A 20,379-nucleotide genomic window follows, 5' to 3' on the forward strand; every position below is an offset into this window, starting at 1 on the left:
CAATTAATATTTATTGATTGATACCCGAATCCCTCAATGTATTTAGAATCAAGTTCCCAGGATCTAGTCCCAAACCCCCCTCTCCCACACCAACTACTTATACCCCTCTTGACATTGAAAAAAAAAACCAACCTTTAAAATGTTCTGAGAGAACAAGGATAATTGTAGACAACCAAGTAGAGTATCGTATGCAAAGAACCCCACAAACAACAATATACACACACTTTGCTTATGGTACTCAACACAGAAGGCAAACCTTAGCTACATTCTGCTTTGTCCTTTACTTAAATTCCCTACTAACTAGATGACCCTGCTTATGACAACCATGGCCTGAGATCAGGGACCTGATCCATGACATGTGGTTTTCTGGATGAAGAAAGGGATGATTGAAGGGGTCTTATTTTCTCTTCTCCTAATCTTTTTACCCCCTGAGGCAGTAGCAGAATCTCTGATGGACAGGTTCTCCCCCTCTCCACCTCTACCTGCTTATTTTCACAAGCGGGTAGAGCCTAAAGCTCAGGGCTTCCTGGGAGATATCACCTAGACAAGCTCCTGACAGGCTAAACTAGAGCATTTGGCCCCAACATCAGCAGCTGCCAGAAATCCAGGCTCACCATAAAATCAAAGACTGGTCAAAACACGCAGCCATCCAGTGAAACATCGCCCTCTAACAGCCCCCATGACCATTTGACCCTTACCTGATTTTGCACAGACAGAGAGGGGTATTTCCCAACTATTTTGATCTAAAGGTAAGGATGTTTTTCTTAACATCTAACTTTAATTCTTCCTGTTGACCAATTTCCTCTTAGCACAGATCTCCCTCCCTTAAAGGAATCAACAAGAGAATAGCCTGCCCTATGCGTTTTGAAGGCCCTTGTTCCCAACCTTCAGCTGTATTTCCTGCATAATATGCTTGTTTGTTCCAGGTGATTCAGAAGACAAGATAATGCAAGAAGGGAAGGGGAGCGGGGAGGAATGTTTAACTTTGGGTGTCTCCTAAGCCCCTCTTTCTTTCTCCATCTCTGTAGTGCAGAATGGGGCCTGAGACAAGTGACACAGATAGAGGAACCAGAAAGTTTCGAAACTAGTAGGAAGAATAGGCCAGAAAAAGAAAGGAAACTCTGACAGCAGGCAGGGTGGGTGGAAATGAAAGGAACAAATCTTTTTATAAGAAGTACCTAAGCTCCTGACTAAAGAGAGAACTTGTGTGCACATCTTAAGTGAAAACCTACAGGTATTGTCTTAGAGCATACCCCTCTCCCTCCTGTAATGTTTCCCCAGCCTCAACAGGCTCCCACTTCTCTCCACCCCCACATGCCTCCCCAGCTCTGCCCTCTCTCTCCAAGAATATTTGTCTGACCAATGCCCCTCTCTCTATTCATAAAATCTCCCCCAGTGTTTTCCTATTCAAATCCTGGCTCATCTCTCTACAGTATTTCCTCAGAGCCCTCTCTCCCTTATAAGATCCTAGCTACATCCTTTTTCAATAACATATCTCCCCACTGGAGTCCACTTTGTACTCCACTCTACCTTGATGTCTGTGTCTGGAGTGACGAACTCTTTCAGGCACTCGATGGGACCCATAAGGAATGGGCAGTGAGAGGAGAAAACCTGGAGGAAAGAGAACATAGAGGAATTAACAGACAGTGTTCAGTGCCTTGAAAAACAGGTGAAAACAAACAAAGGGGGGGGGGAATGTCTCAGCTTAAATAAGAACATCAGCTTAAACAAACTCCCCACCCTCCACTCATGCCTCTAGGTTTCCTCAGCTCATCCATCCCCAGAGATCTCCCAGGGCCTCTACCAAAGTAAACCCTTTCTCCTCAATGCTCACCAACCCTTTCCACAACTTCTCATACAAGCCCTCCCCGCAGAGGTGTCTGGGATTCTGTGGCAGCCCTCACTTCCCCAACACACCTCCCGAAGTCCCTCTTGGGCCATGGCCCGAAAACTGAGAATAACTCCAATGATGGTCATGCGCTTCAGCACATTATCAGCCCCTGAGGGGAAAGAAGAGTGTTAGAGAAGAGAACACAGAAAAATAGTGATGGTTTTGCTTCTTCAGACCAAGCTAGCCCCAGATCCCCCAAAACCCCTGTCATCCACAATGCTTTTCCCACAATTCCTTTTCCCTTTAGGGGAGGTGCTCACCGGTCAGCTGGGGCAGCAGAGAAGCCATCAAGTCCGCCTTGCTAAAGTTAGATCTGATCTGAACAAGTACATCCATGTTTTCCACCACTAGCTTCTGCAGTGGGGACACAGAAACATTAAGCATTAAACATTAAACACTAAGGAAAAGACAATAGCCATGGTACATTTTCCCCCCAGTCTCCTACTCCTGACCCACTTCCACTGTGGCTAAACTTTTCACCCGGGGTGTGCTTCCACAGTACCTTCAGCTCCACGATCTGAGAGGTCACATGCCACATCAGGTTTTCACTCAGGAACTTCATGCCATAGGGGCCCAAGAGTTCAGCCAAGGCCCGCATCTCTGGAAAAGAGTTTCAAAGATCCCAGGTGAGGCTCTGAGGGCCCTGGAGCATTCGCATAACAGCTATAGGGCAATTTGAACATTTAAAATGTTTTCAGCAAGGAAAGGAAGTAGGAAGTTGAGGAGCAAAAGTGACCTGATATCCTGCATTAAAGTGACAGATCTGGCCTGCCTGTGACAGGACAATTTACCCTCTTCCCATTGGTACTCACACCAAGACTTACCACAAATGATAACTATTTACTTTACATTCTTGTAAGAATCTATACTTTCTCAAGTCCCTTTATGTGGTACCTGGATTTCACTCTTGCTGGACCAGTTGTTGAAGCTTTACTAATTGTAAGACCTTAAACAGGTCATTGACCCTCTCTGAGTTTCAGTTTACTTTTCTGTACAATGAAGAAATTAATATCTGCCCTAATAATAATAAAGTTGATATTAGTACAAATAAGATAAATTTTGTAATAAGAAACAGTATAAAAACCTTAGAACACGATAAAGGTATATAGAAATAAGGGCTTTTCTGATCATTATTAGCAGCTCTCTGAGGTAAATATTTAACAAACAAGGTGGGGTTAAGTGGTGTCCAAGGTCACTTAACCAAGTCAAGAGCTGGTACTAGAAACCTAGCACATTGCCTTATTGCCCCTTCCTGTGTCCCAGCAGATACCACAACTAGTTCCTTACCTAAGGTTTGGCTTTTTCTATGTTCCTCCCTCTACTTCCCTTATTTAACACCTCACTGTCCAAGTTTTCCTCTTCTTAAGCTACCTTTTCTTTTTTCATAATCAACACATATCCCGAGTTCCAACTGTTTTTCCCTCAAAATCCTTCTTTCCTCTAGTGTGCCCCAATGCTTTATCCCTCCCTACCCAGCCTGCTTCTGGCTCTTTGTTAATCAAAGAAAGCTACCTGGGAAATCCCATATTAGAAACACCAATGACAAATTCAGATAGGGAGAAGCTCTAGTTGTGATAGCCTTTGGGTGTGGACTATCCCAGCAAAGAAAACTATAAAAGACCAGAAGTAACAAGAGACCAGTAAAAAAAAAAGTGAGTTTAACATAGTTAATACAATTTCAGAAGAAAAAGAAAATCAAGGCTCCACACCCAAGTCTTGAAAGCAGGACCGGCTGACCTCCTGACTGAGGTCAATGATTGAGGACATGGGACTGGTCACAGCAGCTGACACAGAGCCTTGTCCAGAGCAAATACATTTCTAGAGTCACATATTTACAGTAGGACTATTAAGTTGAGAACTAGAAAAGGATTTCCTAACCAGTCAACTTAGATAATGCTAAAATGGTTGACAAAAGGGAAAGGGGCTGAATTGTCTTCTCTGGAGCAGATGGAGACAGATTGGATCTGCCAAACCTCCTTACTCTAGTCTCTTCTACTTCAGGCTAGTAACCCTAGGGCATCCTCCTCTTTTCATCTCTCTATTTTTGGAGTAGCATTGTCCCATTACCATGGTAACTCAGGGAAATTGGGGTGGGGGTGGCAGATTGGAGAATCGGCATTATCTCCTGCTGCTTGTCAGTTGTCAGCAAGACCCAAAGCTGATTTTAGATGCTGCCTACAGTTTGTGGGTGGAGTTGATGAGAAGGGGACACCTGAAGCCTCCAGCAGATGAAGAGTACGGCTGGAGTGAGAATGAGCATAGGAAGAAGGCAGAGCTGGAAAAACAGAATTGCTACTCTGACTCTGATAACATCCCTAAGGAAGAGGAAGAATGGAAAGGGCAGGTCACTGAAACATCTCCTACCTATACCAGATACCATGCAGGTGCCCTGATTTTTATGGAGGTGAGAGGAAGGAGAAGAGTTCATCCATCAGTCAGTCAGTAAAACAAATCTATGAAAAAGGATCTGTATGGCTCAAAGCCCTCTTTAAAAAGAGAATGACTTCCCAACTCATTCACTACACACTCATTACCTGGCTCCCCTTGAGACACAAAAGCACTTCTATACACTGGGAAGCAGCACTACATAGTGATTAAGCACCCAGGTTCTGAAATCTGACTGCCTTGAGTTGAAATTCCAGTTCTACCATTTATGAATGTGTGACTTGTGGCAAGCTCCTTAACCTCTCTGTGTCTCAGTGTCCTCATCTGTAAGATGGGGGTGATAAGAATATCTACCCGAAGGCTCTTGTGAGAATTATATGAGTTTATACACAAGAACACTGACAACTTAGCCCACAATAAATGCCACCCATTATTTTATCATTATTAAACATCAATAATCTAAGCACTCATTAAGACTCTAAAATTTATTCCTAAGAAAGAAGATACCTTAACATCGGATCAGTGTTTAATAATTCCAAGCATACCCTAGCTCAATGATCGGCAAGCTGCAGCTCGCGAGCCACATGCGGCTCTTTGGCCCCTTGAGTGTGGCTCTTCTTTCCCCTCAATACAGTATCTCTGCGCATGGGCCACGAAGTTTCAATCGCACTGTACATGCCCGCCCGCACGCGGTATTTTGTGGGGAAAGAAGAGCCACACTCAAGGGGCCAAAGAGCCGCATCTGGTTCGCGAGCCGCAGTTTGCCGACCACTGCCCTAGCTAGTTTGGCTCAGTAGACAGAGCGTCAGCCTGCGGACTGAAGGGTCCCTGATTCAATTCTGGTCAAGGGCACATGCTTGGGTTGTGAGCTCGAACCCCAATAGGGGGCTTGCAGGAGGCAGCCGAAAAATGATCCTCTCCTATCATTGATGTTTCTCTCTTTCTCTCTTTCTCTCTGAAATCAATAAAAATATATTAAAAATAATAACAATAATTCCAAGCATGAGAATATCCTCCTTACATTTATCTTTTACTCTTCATTATATGTATGTCCTACTATTTTATTCTTTGGGAAGATGGAAAAATAACTATTTACTACCCTTCAAAAAATAAATCCTTTCAGGGACTGGAGTACACCTGCCCCATTCCCAACTCCCCTCATTTTCTTTTTTTCCTTTTTCTTTTTTCCCCTCTTTTTAATATATTTTTATTGATTTCAGAGAGGTAGAGAGCGGGAGAGAGAGATAGAAACATCAATGATGAGAAAGAATCATTGATCGGCTGCCTCCTGCACACCCCACACTGGGGATAGAGCCCACAACCCAGGCATGTGCCCTGACCCGGGAATCAAACCATGACCTCCTGGTTCATAGGTCAATGATCAACCACTGAGCCATTCTGGCCAGGCCTCCCCTCATTTTCCCTCTCCACCTTCAACCCCCAGGCCACTCCTCAATTCTGGGTCTTGCTTAGAATCTTTTTTATTGCCCCTAAAGTGGAATTTAGCAGAGATGCTGAGAGTATAGAATGAGCTTCTGAGAAGATGAGAGAATTTAGATAACGTCCATAGGCCGAGATACTGTATTGAGGGGAAAGACTCAGCTCCTAGATGAGGCAACTGAGCTTACCAGAGATGTCAGAGAACTCCTCTGCGCTGAAGTGTTGCTCCTCCTCTCTGGGGAGGCTGACGAAGGCCTGCATGGCTGGGGAGAGAATGATGGTCCCACTGCTTGCCTGCCTAAGCAGACTTTCTAGGTACCTAAAGGGTTGGCAAAGAAAGCACAAAAATTAGTGTTCAATCCCTTCTCCCTACCATTGCTCCCTACCACTACCAGTGGGCTCAGGAAGAGAAACTCCACCAAAGGCTGGGGTGGAGAGAAGAGATTCAAAGAAGATGTAAAACACCCTAATTAACATCCCAAACCATTGGTGCAAAAACAACTAGCAGTAATGTAATTCCACCTTGCCTCTAATCTGCAGGGCTATCAAATGCACTCCCCTCCCTCAGCCCCTGCTCTTTTCCAGTTACTGCACTCCCCTCACCTTTGGCCTTCCTCTGTCAGGTAAGGCAAGCCCAAGATGACAAGAAAAAAGTTCCTACTAATTGGGCTCCTCTGAAATATACTTAGCCTCAATCCCTCCAGTGAGAATGTTGGACCGAAAACCTAGGATCTTGGAAGTGGATCTCAAGTCAAAGCACCTGGACAGAGAGAAGCCCCAGGAACATGAGTAATCCAGTCTCCAAATATACCCTCCTGACCTCAGAGTATGCTGAGAAGGCCTCCAGCCATTGTCAGCAGAGGAGGGCCTGGACAACCCACGCCACTCATCCAGGCACTAGCTCTGGGTTTATGTCTCAAGCTAATCACGATGGACTAAACTCACTCACTAAACGTGATCTGTTTTTAAAATTTAAACTAGTTGCTCAAAAGTTTGAAACTGATGATGTCACATTAAAAATAAGGATTTACTAGCAGTTGGGCAGCGAGCAGGAGGAGCTAAGTGGCTGCTGCCCCCTTTAGAAAGGCATGCCTTCCACAACTACCCAAAGTTCCCACCTAACCCACAACACCCAGGTCCCTTCCCTCCTGGGTCCTTGTTGGCATTTGTATTTGCAAACCTAGTCTGTCTTTCCCCGCTACTCAAAGGGCTCTTTCCAGCCTTATTGCTGAGCTGATACTGGATTAAGAGCGCCACCCAGTGGCTTGGGGAGGTAGAAATCCAGCTCCTTTCTAACCTTAAATCTCAAAGGACATTTTGCTCCTACCTCTGGTTTTGGGGAGGAGGCCCCCTTCCTGTTAAGAGCAACCTACTAGGGAAATGGTCATGTCTGGGATTGAAAAGCTAGTGTTCCAGAGAGATAATGTTAGAATGGTTTTCAGAGGAAGAAGTTGGGTGAAAAGAGGAACAAGAGAACTTCAGAAAGAGAACGAAAGATCATTTGAAATTAAAACAGAATCCAGAAAAGGAAGGTCAGGAACTGGAAATTAACAGGAAGAGGCCCAACTGTTACAGAGTAGGTCGGTGGATGTTACACGGAAGATTAGAAAGAAACCTCGTGGTGGACAGAAGGGAATCTGGGCTGCCTCACCCTCAGTCGTCAAACAGAAACAAGGTTTCATTTGAGGGTTTGTGACCCTAGGAGCTAAAATACTTGGATCCGAGTCCTGCTGGAAGGAAAAAGTGTCACAAAGAGGTCAGGCAGAGAGGGATGAGCAACACTGACCAGTTTGTGTAGAGAGTGGTGATAGTCTGCTCCCCACATGAGTCCAGTGGCTGTGTCTGCTGTAGGAGAGCATTGCGGATGACTCTGGAAACATCTGCACCCAAAATCTGGGCCAGTGACTGTATGAAACTGATGTATGCTTTGACTCCTGCCAATAGCTCAGAAGGCCTTGCAATCTCCTGGGTCGTGGCATTGTAGCCAGCCAAACACACAATGGCTCTAGGTGACAAAAATCATAATTACAATCAAAATGATAAACATAGTAACAGTTATCACATTTACACTGTGGTCCAGGTGCTGTGCTATGATTTCACTGCATACATTATTGCATTTAAACCTCATGACAACCCAATAACGTAGATACAATTATTATCCCCATTTTACAGAGGAATAAACTAAGACACAGAGATAGTAAGTCGCTTACTAATCTGTGAAGACCACATAGCTGGTAAATGGCAGAGCTGGGACTTGAATCCAATAACATTTGATTCCTAACTATGCTCTTCTGCCTTCTCTGGAGAAATTAGGTCAGATGGTAAAAGACCTGGGCTCCCAAATATCATCTAACTCTACCTGAGGGCTCATACCACCCGCATTCGCAGGACCAATCACTGTCAGAAATGGAAAACCACACCTAGCAATCCTTGGGAGTGCAGTTCTATTCCTTGTGGCCAAATAGGATGCCAGAGCTGGATGAGGAGCACACTTGGCTGGCATGCAGCTATAGCCAACCCTAGAGAAGGTGGGATAACCGTTCACACTGTGCCGCAGGTCCTTGAAGAATATATGTTTGTTTTAGCATTGATCTTTTCATTGAAAAATTGATGAGATGCTACAGGTAATTAACTCTTGTTTATATGGTAAAACTAGAGGCTCAGTAACAAATTCGTGCATGGGTGGGGTCCAGCCAACCCGCTCCAATGGGGGCCGATCGGGCTGGCCGGCAAGGGGGGGGGGGGGAGCACGTAGGAGGGTGGCCAGCCAGTCCCATCTCCTATTGAGGTGGGGGGTTGACCGGAGGCCAGGCCAGCTGGGGGAAGGGTCCATGGGCAGTTGTGGGGGGGGGGCGATCAGGACCCTAATCTGGCCAGTTGGCCTCCCCTGTGCACATCATAGTGACCAGCTTTTATATACATAGATGGTTCTTACATGTTGTTTCACTTGAAATCACAGAACCTACCAACTATGTTAAATGAGGACTTGCTGTATTATTTTAGGGGCACATAGGAACATCCCTTCCCACTGCACCACATTTCCTTCCAAAATACCTTCCTCAAGAACCTGAGAATTCAGTTCTAAGGCTTTTTTCCTTGTTAAAAGATAGAAACATAGCACTTTGCCAAAGCCTTTGTCAGTCATTTGCACCTCAACATGAATGAGTTAGTCAGATTCTTCCTAAAGCCACAGATATCTGGGGAGCTTTTTGTTTTTGTTTTTGGAAAAATATTTATGGTAGGGAAGAAGAGGGAACAGGAGGACCTGCTCCCCAAAGAAACCTGAGGGGGAAAAATACAGAAGGGACAGACTGGGGGCAAGCCTAATCTATTTTAGAATTTTCATTGATGCCAAACCTCCAGGCCAGTGTTGAGGCTGTAGGAACAGTGATGTCAGTAAAGAAAGTATTTGAGATATTCAGGGAAAACTAGACTATCACACCCACGCCGTGCCAAGGCCTGGAAACCACTGCCAGCTTTTCCAGGTTTATACATGGACAATTAGTGACTTGTCATCTTCTTGGTGTTGCTTATGCACCTGACATACTTCTTTCCATATAGCTAGTGTATAGGATGAAAAAAAAAAACTAAATTTGCTGTCACACAAGCAAAATCTAATTGAAAAATAATTTGCATCCCCTACAATGAAAACACAGACTCCTAACTATCTGCTCTCCTTCTGTCCTTGCTCTCTTAGCGCAGCCACAGTGATCCTATTGAAATACTGAGTGGAATCTTGTGCTGCTCTGCTCAAACCCTGCCATGGCTCCCCATCACACTCAGAATAAAAGCCAAAGTCCTTACATTGACACAGAAGCATCTGCACAGTATGCCGCTCCCCCAGCCTCTATAACCTCACGTCCTATCCATCTCCCCCTAGCTCCGTGGTCGGCAAACCGCGGCTCGCGAGCCACATGCGGCTCTTTGGCCCCTTGAGTGTGGCTCTTCCACAAAATACCACCTGTGGGCGCGCACGTACAGTGCGATTGAAACTTCATGGCCCATGCGCAGAAGTCGGTATTTTGTGGAAGAGCCACACTCAAGGGGCCAAAGAGCCGCATGTGGCTCCCGAGCCACGGTTTGCCAAGCCGCAGTTTGCTGACCACTGCCCTAGCTCATTCTATTCCATGAACTGGCCACACTGATCTCCTCCATGTCCCCTGAACATACCAGGCAAGCTCCCCCACTAGAAGGCAAGCTTTTGGGAGCAGGGAATTTTATGTTCTGTATACTGCTGTATTAACAGCTTCTTGAACGCTGCTTGTTCAATAAAAATTTGTTGAATGAATGACTGAAGATACTACATATTCCCAAAGAAAACATAGAATATTAGGAGATTATTCACAATAACTCTTCTCCTCATTCCCCTAATTGCTAACTATAGTGCCCAATTCCAATATAAGGAATGTTCCTCCTGCTTTGGGGGCCAGGGGCAAAGAAATGAGGGGTAAAGTGGAGGGAAAGAATCAATTTTATGGAGGCCTATTACACATATGTCTGTCAGGAACTTTGCACTCATTATAATCTCTACCAATTCTCAATTACAGGTAATTCTCAATTCTCTGTCTATAAAATAAATATCATTATCCTTACTTTACAGGGTAGGAAACTAAGGCCCAAACAAGTTGAATAACCTACTCGAGTGTCTTAGCTAATAACTAGGATCTCAACACAGTTCTGCTGACTGCAAAGGCTCTGCTCATTCTTCTAAACCAGTGGTGCTCAACTCTGGCTGTTCATCAAACCCACCTGTAGAAGTTTGGGGTTCTTTTTTGTTTATTCCCTTTTAATAGAGATTCTTGGGAACGTATGCCAGATTGACGGCATCAAAATTTCTAGGTGTAGCATGACCACCAAGATGAATCTAATGGAACCCAACTTTGAAAATGAACACACTATACAAACTTAGAAGACAAGGAAAGAGTGATACCTGTTGAGTCTGGCCTCCAGATGGCTGCTGAGATACTCAGAAGGGAATATGGTGTGTTCAAATACAGAGAAGCTGTGTACATGATTCATTGTCAGTGCCAGTTCTGTCAAGTTTACATGTAGCTTGTCCATGCTGCATAAAATTGAGAAAGTATAATGAGTCTTGATTATGGGTCTGGCTCTACCTGCTATTATCTGGGAAGGATTTGTCGGGCCATGACCTTCAGACCCCTTTCATCTGCTAGGAACACTCAGCCTAGGACAGTACACATTGATACCAGCTACAAAGGCAAAGTAGAAAATTCACATTTCAGTGCTGTTCCATATGTCATTCCTCACCACCACTCCTGAATTCTTTTGTTGTATCACCTTCCCTCTTCCCAGTTCTCCCTTCTTTGATGCAGTGCCCATTTTGGTCCTCTAGGGCCCAGATCCTCACTTGGTGACAATGCTGCGGTTCTTCCGGTGACTCTCAGCTCCTGGCTTTTCCCTCTCAGGCTCTCCTTTTTTGGGAGTCTGCCTCTGCTTCATGGTTTTCTTGTTCTTGGCCTTGCTGATGGTAGTAGCAGAGTGCTTAGGCAGAAGCTTTAGAAAAAAACACCAGTGAATAAAGAAATGAGATTAGTTCCTAAACCTGCCAAGTAGCCCATCTAACAATTATAAAAAGGTTCCTCCATGATTGTCTGTCCTTTTATTTTTCTGCCTTTCTCTCTCTTTCCTCCCAGTATTTCTTTCTCTAATGGGGGCCTATTTACAAAGTGCTCACCTCTTTTCGTTTTTATTAAATATCTCCCCATGTTTCAGCTCAAATCCCCTACCCACATCTGAAAGAGAGTCTTTCCTAATGGAAAAAGTCAAGTAAAAAGAATGCAATCTAAGAGCTCCACTCAACTGCACTTTCTAGGGTCTTCCAACCTAGAAGATAGTTGGGGTTTTTTGCTGGAACAACCATCTCACCTGCTGCATTCCTTCATATACTGTCCAGTTGAGACAGTAACCCATACTACTACAGCCCACCGAAAACTCGGAGCTCACAATGTGGCCAGCTCTCTCTTTCTACTTCTTTCCTTCCTTTCGATTTTTTTTAAAATATATATATTTTATTAATTTTTTACAGAGAGGAAGGGAGAGGAATAGAGAGTTAGAAATATCGATGAGAGAGAAACATCAACTAGCTGCCCCCTGCACACCCCCTACTGGGGATGTGCCCGCAACCAAGGTATATGCCCTTGACCGGAATCGAACCTGGGACCTTTCAGTCTGCAGGCCGACGCTCTATCCACTGAACCAAACCGGTTAGGGCTCTTTCTTTTTTTAAAATAAGATATCATATTTATTGCTAGCTAGTTTAAACATCAGTTCTGGATCTCTTTTCTTCAGATAGATATCCCAGTTATCCATATAGAAAATCTAAGATAGACTTTACTGTTCCAAAAAAATCAAGTCCACCTTGATAGACAAAGATGTGTCAACCTTGAAATCATGTGAAAATGTCTGTGATACATTCCAAAATTAATGCCAAAAAATGTAATTCTGTTAGTAATGGCAATATCACTAATTACTCATTCAAATTTGTAACTTTGGAAGGACCAATATTCATTTTGCTAAAGTTCTGGGAGGTGTGAAAACCGCTGCTCACATGTTTTAGTCATCCTGATTCAGCAATGAGCAAAACTTTGTCCCTTGCATGTAGTAACTATTCAAATTGAGTGATGAATATAGCCATAAATGTACTTGCTTGCACATCTTCCTTGCATTAATTACTTAAATGTCTTTTAGACATGTGTTTTTCCTCTTTTTCCCTTAAACTTGGAAATTCCCCTAGGGCAGGGACTATATACCTTCCTTCCAGGACCCCATCCCAAAAAGTACCCAATAAGTACCAAATAATGTAACAGCTAACATCTATTGAGAGTTACATACTTTATTTGTAACATACTTTATTTCATTTAATCTTTATGATACCTCTATGAAGAAACTATTTTATCCCCATTTTACAAATAAGAAAATATAAAGGTTATGTAATAATATAACTGTGCATATGTACACAAATACACACACACACAACCTGGGTCCCCTTCTGCCAAAGTTGCTTCAAAGCCTGTCTCAAACCCAGGAAGGGTGGGTAGTCTGGGCAACCTAAAAGACTCCAGGGCAACAGTAAAACAAGTTCCTCATTCTCAAGTTTTCTGAAATTTAGGTTGAGCTAATCATGACCAGGTGCTATGAGTCAGTGAAGGGAGGGGAGGGGAGAGAAAAAGGAGCAGACAAAAACAAGAAAGCAGCCCTGAGGATAAACACAGAGGAGGTGCCTAAAAATGTTCAGACAGCCACAGATTAGATTGCACATAGACAGGAAGGTGAGACGAGACTGGTGATCTAGGGGCCACTGTCCAAGTATATGAACACAAGACAGGGAGAAGGGAAGTAAATTAGAATGTTAACTCATCTCTCAGAACTCTACAAATGACAGCATAGATTTTGTTGGAGTGCAGCTGTTCAAATAAGTATTTTTAGATACCTCTATCTAGTCCTATGGGAGTAAACACTTAAGGGACTACACTAAGAAAAGAATCCTACCATAAACTCAAGTACACCGAAGCTCTAGCTCTACTTGAGGGAAAGGGTCTAGAGAACTTGACAATTGATGAGAAGAAAAAGGTAGTTAGAGGCAAAGGCACAGAGGGATGGCAAAGGGGAAATTTCTACAGGGAGAGGACTGAACCTACCTGCTCACTCAAGTTTCGCTGCTCAGCACAGATCTCCAGGACACAGTTACTGGTCTGCTTGGCCAACTCTTCCAGGAAGGAGTTGCAGTGATGAAGGCCATGGTTCTTCAGGTGGGGGTACTTTGGGAAAGAGGAACCCCCGGAAAAAATTATCATCACCAGGAGAGTCACTTCTTCCTCATAATACTGCTCTGCTCCTCTGGCCTGAGCTATCTACCCCTTCTACAGAAAAGGAATCTGAAACCCAAGAGAGAACATAGTCTACATAAAGCTGAGACACTTGGGGACTCGTATCACATACCTATGTTTGCGCCCTTCTTGGGACCAAAATCAACCCTTGGAATTGTGATTTGAGGGAATACGAATGAGATGTGATTGGAGAGATAACAGGGTTTGGAGTTCAGGGTACCCACCTCCTCTGGGCACATCTCATGAGTGCAGTGAACAAAATGAGCACAAATTAGGGGGAAGGCAATGGCATAACGCAACATGGTAGGTTCCTCCAGGGTCATTGCAAACATCTTCTCAAAGGTACGGAGATGAAAGCTGCAGGAAAAAAGGGAAGGAGACTTAAACCAAGGTTTAGGTCACTTTGAAGTGGAGACAGTATTCATTCTTTCAACAAATATCTGTTGATATTCATCACTCCCTTTTTAATTTTCCTACCCTTAAGGTAGACAGGAACTCAAGAAACAACCCTTTCAGACTCTTATACTGGACTCAAGAGCAGTTTAGGGCTAATTTCCTTCCCTTTCTTTGTACAAAATTTGCTATTCCTCCTGCAGAATCTCTGCATAATTTGGACCATTCCCCCTAATTTAGAAGCCTTTCAGTACTACTGATTCACATCACTCCCAAACTGGACACTCAGGCTCTAAAAAACTTTCTCAGGTTAATTCCATGAGACTGATCTTTCCTCAACCTACATTCTCTGAATATCATACACTCTTTTTACACTTTCTTACATCTGCAAATATTATGATGTCCCTTTCACACATGGGTGTTATATCTCTCCATCTATATTCAATGCAGAGAGAAGAGACAACATACTGTGTTGTTTGTTTGATTGGCTCAATGGGTAAAATTATGTACAAGGTCACTTAATAAATGATACTAAGAAAGACAAACTAGTTTTTATTCTCCAAATGCCTTATTCTCCAGCCCTTTTGATTATTTTCAGTTCTCCCCACTAAACCCCCAAATTTTGCATGTCTCTACTGAATCACAAAACCTAAGAATAAAAGAAGGTTCCAAAGACAACAGTGCAAAAAAAAAAAAGATAGACTGATGAATTATCCTAGAAAAAGGAAGGCTGTGTAAAGTCCAAATGGTTTTCCTAAAGAAAGCCAGAACAAAAGGGAATTAGCCTCACATTCCTATTACTTAGTAGAAGCTGGAATGAGTAAGCTGAGGAGTTTGAGCATCTGCATTTAAGGAAATCTCAAAAAAAACAAGACTTTCCCATCTGTCTAGCGGTTCTCAACCTGCGGGTCGCGAACAATGAAATACATCCTGCATATCAGATATTTACATTATGATTCATAACAGTAGCAAAATTACAGTTATGAAGTAGCAACAAAAATAATTTTATGGCTGGGGGTCACCACCACATGAGGAGCTGTATTGAAGGGCCGCGGCATTAGGAAGGTTGAGAACCACTCTAGGGCAATTACAGCGGCCATGCAAGAGACCGGGTGAACTGACAAAGAGCTCTGACTCAGGACGTACCAGAAAGTAGACAAATCAGATGTTTCCACCAGCGTTTTCTCTACTGAATCCAGCATTCGGGAGTGAAAAACAATAAGGTTCATCACCTTGGCTAAATCAGGGTTCTCATGCAAGTGCAGGGGAGCCTTAGCCACACTGGTGTATGCCTATGGTTGGAGTTGGGGAAAAGGGTGGAGAAAAACAAGATAAATGAAAGGAAAAAAACAGCCTTGGAGCTACAGTTTGGCTGTGGTTTTTCCTGTCCAATTAACAGTTGTCAATGTTGAATCACTCCATATAGCAGATCTTAGGAGATAAAAAGAGAAGGGATTATGGAGGAGGGAGAACCTGAGAATGGGGAATCATTAACAGGAACAGATTTACCTGTAGGCGAAACCAGTCCAGTCTCAATCCAGAGAATTCAAATTTTTCTCCATTATCAACTGCAAGAAAAATAAAAGAAGTTTAAAAGGAAATAATAAAGCATCACTCTATATCCAACTATGTAGAATGGGAGATGCTCTTTGAAGTCATCTTGTCCCATTCCCTGGCTCAAGAGATCAATATTTCTAGAGGGAAAAAGAAAGATGTTCACCCTCACATATACCCTGCCTCCTCCACTCCCCTCCAGTTACCTTGTTTGAGATTCAGAGAAGAGAGAGTACTGACGAATGAGGACATGATAATGGATTCCTCCTCAGGACACACTGACAGGTTCTAAGAGAGAAGGTGGAGTTACCATCAAATGCGCATATGTTTTATGAGGGTAGAAATGAGGACCACAAGGTTCAGTCCGCGTATGCAGGTAGAAAGAATTATTAAGTACCACAAACAGAAAGAACCAAGCAAAAGATGGAGGAAACTTCCTGGGTTCCCTGCCCTGCTAACACCTAATTTCTCTTTATTTTTCTCTCCTATTTCTGTATAGCTTCACCTTGGGGGCAGTAGGGGGAGATTATCAGTCTTTCTTTTTTCTCTTAACAAATGTAGAGGGGGAAATCACACTTTTTGAGATTCAGCCAGGGTGTTCTCCAGGGGAAATGACTAGGGATCACCCTGAAATTTCCAAAGTATAAGCAATTAAACATACTTGAATGATGTCACTGAGCACAAGAGCATCAAATCTGGCCAGATACTGAAGGTGGTATTGCTGTAGCACTTTGATGTGTCTTCGGACCAGTGCCCTAATCTCCTCCAACAAGAAAAGCAGTTCTGCGATGCTCCTACAAAGTCAATGATAAGAACGGAGAGATGTATGAGACTAGAAATATGAACTGACAAAAGACAGTGGTAACAGGGTGGAAACAGAGGTTTCCTAAGGTCATTTGATGCCTCCCTGTCCCTTTTCCCAGTCCATTTAAGGTCAAGATTTTTAACCATGTCAAATACTAACGAGTCAATGTAGTCCTCAGGTGTCTTTGTCTTGGTGACATTTTCCATGTGACGAACCAGCCAAGTGACCTCATCACGAATGAAGGACAGGGCCATGAAAGTATAAAGGGCCTAAGGAGAAGACAGGGACTATGAGAATTTCCAACTTTAAAAATGGATTTCAAAGCACAGAGAAAACTATCATAATATGTATATGGATACAATTGTGTAGCCACATCAACAATAGTGTCCAATAAACACAGAGACCCACAAAAAACTATGTGGCACAGAATCAGACATGTACATATATAATAAAAGTGTAATAGCCTAATTTGACCGGACAGCCGAATGACCTTCCGGACATCATTCCAGACATCGTTCTGGACAAAGCCATTGCAGCAGGGGCCGAGGCAGAGGCGGTTAGGGGCAATCAGGCAGGCAGGCAGAGTGGTTAGGGGTGATCAGGCAAAGAGGTGAGCAGTTAGGGGCAATCAGACAGGCAGGAGAGCAGTTAGGGGTGATCAGGCAGGCAAGTGGTTAGGGGTAATCAGGCAAGTAGTTAGGGGTGATGAGGCAGGCAGGCAGGCAGGCAAGCAGTTAGGATCCAGTGGTCCCGGATTGTGAGAGGGACGTCCCCCAAGGGGTCCCGGATTGAGAGAGGGTGCAGGCCAGGCTGAGGAACACCCCCCCCCCCGCATGAATTTAGTGCACTGGGCCTCTAGTGTAGATGTATTGACATTAGCTCACAGTCAATCCTCTTTCCTCCCTATCAAATTAAATTTTAAAAAAATTTATTAGACATTATGTGATTTTTAAAAAGCAAGTTCTGTCTTCAATTAGTTCATACTCAAATAGAGGATAAGTACACAAATACTAAAATAAATGATGTACTATGATAGTGCTCAAAAAAGAGATACAAGAAGTCTGGGGTACTCCAAGAAGATTCAATGGGATTAGTATATACAAATACAAATAGATATCAGAAGACTCAGAAATGCAAAAATTCATGAATGCCAAGTCACTTCCCACATAGAGTCTTTATCATCATTTCCCTCCCAACATTTCTTTTTCTTACTTTGGGACCCAGTAGTCCTGGTTCATCAGTTAACACAGTCTCTAGCTCCTTCACTGCCATCCGCAGAAATTGACGTCGTTGACAGTGAAACTGGCCACTGAGAAACAAAAGTGGACATGAGAACATGGCCTCACCCACCCTTAAAAACTCTCCAAAGGCAGAGGAAGACTCAATGCTACAGTTAGACTTTGTAAGAAAACACAAGAATCTGAGAGTAGCAGCAAGTTCTTGGGTTGAGGCAATAAGACTGTTCAGAAACTGGGGGCAAGAACAAAGACTAGAAGAGATTCCCATTCCATCCCCTCTTGGAGAATCCACCCCCCACCTTTACCTGTTCGAAATTACATGTTCCTTGCTTTCCTTTATGTCTGCCACTCGCTTGCCATACCTGAGGATTGACACAAGCACAGCAGGATTGACCATACCACTGGTCAGAGCCCTTGTCCCACCTTCCCAGTCCTCAGAGATGCCAAACTACAGCCTGTGGCACATGGGCAGCCCTCATTGTCAGGATCTTTGCAAACCCTACTTTAACCCTGGCCCATTAATTAGTAAGAGACTTATAGGGCTTAGAGACCATTCAGTTCCCTTCATTATTTTGCAGATGAATAAAATAATACCTTGGGGGGCAGGGGGGAGGAGGGGGAAATTACTTGCCCAAGATCAAATAGGGTTTTAATGGCAAAACTGGTAGTAGACTCCTTGTCCTATGCTCCTGCCTTGACACTTTCAAGACAAAGTACTCTTCCAGGTTTGATGGAGATAAAAACAGCAGTACATAAATATGACACAGACCCTGTTCTCAAGTAAAACAGTTACTCTAGCTCTACCTTGGATCCCATTCCTACCCCACCCCTCACCTCTTAGAATTTAACTTTATCAGTCATCCCTTTGTCATTTAAATCGCTCCCTCCCCACTGGCTTATTCTCTTACCCCAACAAATAAGTTCAAAGCCTCCCTTATTCTAAAAAATCCCTCGCTTGACCATGACAATCTACTAAACTTTGGCTGTTCTTCCACACCACCAAACTCATCCAAAGGAACATCTATGTTCTTTTTACTTCTTTACCTTTCACCCTTGAACCCCACAAACCTTTGACACTAAACAAATTGCTCTCTCTAAGGTCAATGTGAACTCTGGAATCACCAAATTAAGTGGTCTTTTCATTGTCCTTGGTCTGTATGTAATATTTTACTTTCCTCACAATATCTCTTTTTTTCTATGAGTGACCTGTGCTCCAAAACCCTACATTATATTAGGCTCTTTGCTCTCTATGTTCCTCATATCTGTCTTCTCTTATCCTCTATCACTGTTGCCACCACATTAGTCGAACTTGATAACCTTTCATTTCCCTTCTCCAAACCACACCCTTATTGAATTTAGCACACAATCAAAGAAATTTAAAGCTGGAAAGTATCTTAATTAAATCAGGATTCAACTCCACTGGCAAATAATTATTTCACCCACTACACAGTATGATGTAGAGACAGGATTAAGAGTTGAAAAATCTAGAATTACTTCCTAATTACACATCTTAACTGAATGACATTTAGACTGTTTACATTTTATCATTTATTTTAAAGGATATAAATACTTATACCTGCTTATAAGTATTACGAAGATCAAATTATATCATTTATGCCAAAGGCTCCCTAAACTATAAACCTTATGTGTTAGTTGTTGTTCTTAGTGATGGGGAACTGAACATTCATCAAATATCCCTTCTAATCCTCAGATTGGTAATCATTAGAAAGTTTTCTATATATTTAGATCTATCTAGGTATACAGATATAGCTAGATCTATATACATATACAGATATAGATCCAAATCACTTCCTATAACTTCAGATTATTAATCTTAGATTTACTCTCTCTTAATTCTGGCAATTATTTCTTTTATGATAATACTCAATTGTTGAGAGTAGGAAGAATCAGTATTCAGATAGATTATAGATAATATATTTGTTTATATTGAAATTTATATGGCTATTAAAATTTGAAATATAACTTTACCTCAGTTATTCCACTTCTGAGAATTTACCCTATAGAAATTTTCACAAAGATATACATCTTAGAACATTCATTACAGCCTTGTCTATAAATTTTTTTAAGAGTTGAAACATTTCAAATGTCCATTAATAGGGGATTGGGTAAATAAATTGTTACAACAACATAATAGAATACTATTTGACTATTAAAAATAATAAGATAAGTCTCTATAGATTGATATGCAAAGATATCCAAAATACACTAAGTGGGAGGGAAAGCAAACTGTAGAACATAATGTGGAGTGTGGATCCATTGCTTTTTTAAAATTGCTTACATAAGGTTGAAAGTACATACACACCTTTACATGTTTATCTATATATGTATAAAAGCCTAATATGCAAATTGTCCCCTCAGAAGTTCGACTGGGAAACTGGGAGTTCGATTGCTCACTATGATGTGTGCTGACCACCAGGAGGTGGTGCGAAATGAAGGAAGGCCCTGGCTAGCAGCCAGAAGACCCAAATCGGCCCTGATCACCTGCCAGGCCTAAGGACCCTACCCATGCATGAATTTCATGCACCAATTTATATATAAACACAAGCATCTGGAGGAAATACACCAAACTATTTCGGGAGATGAGATTGTAGCCAACTTCTACTTTGTATTCTTTACATTTTTGGATGTTCATTTTGCAACTATAATGTATAATGAAGGCATTTTACCCCTCCCCTAATCCCACACCTCCTCCTCATTATAGCTCTCCCTTTACAATCAAAATTCTTGAAAGTTACTTATTAAATTCCTTATCTCTCATTTGCTCCTATACCTGCTGTAACCCAGTTTTGAACCTCACCACTCAAC

At 42.7% G+C, this 20,379-nt stretch overlaps 1 protein-coding gene across 1 annotated transcript in view; it reads right to left on the reverse strand.

Moving 5' to 3' along the window:
- NCKAP1L (NCK associated protein 1 like) overlaps window positions 1–20,379 on the reverse strand; it is a 43,404-nt gene that overhangs the window by 11,358 nt on the left and 11,667 nt on the right. Inside the window, exons 10-26 of the mRNA XM_036299677.1 lie at window positions 17,859–17,915; window positions 17,528–17,624; window positions 16,475–16,584; window positions 16,172–16,304; window positions 15,717–15,798; window positions 15,466–15,524; window positions 15,103–15,248; window positions 13,788–13,920; window positions 13,375–13,494; window positions 11,085–11,230; window positions 10,647–10,778; window positions 7,503–7,721; window positions 5,905–6,035; window positions 2,394–2,491; window positions 2,152–2,245; window positions 1,918–2,000; window positions 1,531–1,611 (exon numbers count right to left, since the gene is read on the reverse strand). Of these exons, the coding sequence (XP_036155570.1) occupies window positions 1,531–1,611; window positions 1,918–2,000; window positions 2,152–2,245; window positions 2,394–2,491; window positions 5,905–6,035; window positions 7,503–7,721; window positions 10,647–10,778; window positions 11,085–11,230; window positions 13,375–13,494; window positions 13,788–13,920; window positions 15,103–15,248; window positions 15,466–15,524; window positions 15,717–15,798; window positions 16,172–16,304; window positions 16,475–16,584; window positions 17,528–17,624; window positions 17,859–17,915 (1,921 nt within the window). The remainder of the gene's footprint in view (window positions 1–1,530; window positions 1,612–1,917; window positions 2,001–2,151; window positions 2,246–2,393; window positions 2,492–5,904; window positions 6,036–7,502; window positions 7,722–10,646; window positions 10,779–11,084; window positions 11,231–13,374; window positions 13,495–13,787; window positions 13,921–15,102; window positions 15,249–15,465; window positions 15,525–15,716; window positions 15,799–16,171; window positions 16,305–16,474; window positions 16,585–17,527; window positions 17,625–17,858; window positions 17,916–20,379) is intronic.

The sequence above is a fragment of the Myotis myotis genome, unplaced genomic scaffold (assembly GCF_014108235.1).
Source record: "Myotis myotis isolate mMyoMyo1 unplaced genomic scaffold, mMyoMyo1.p scaffold_m19_p_3, whole genome shotgun sequence".
NCBI classification, from domain to species: Eukaryota; Metazoa; Chordata; class Mammalia; order Chiroptera; family Vespertilionidae; genus Myotis; species Myotis myotis.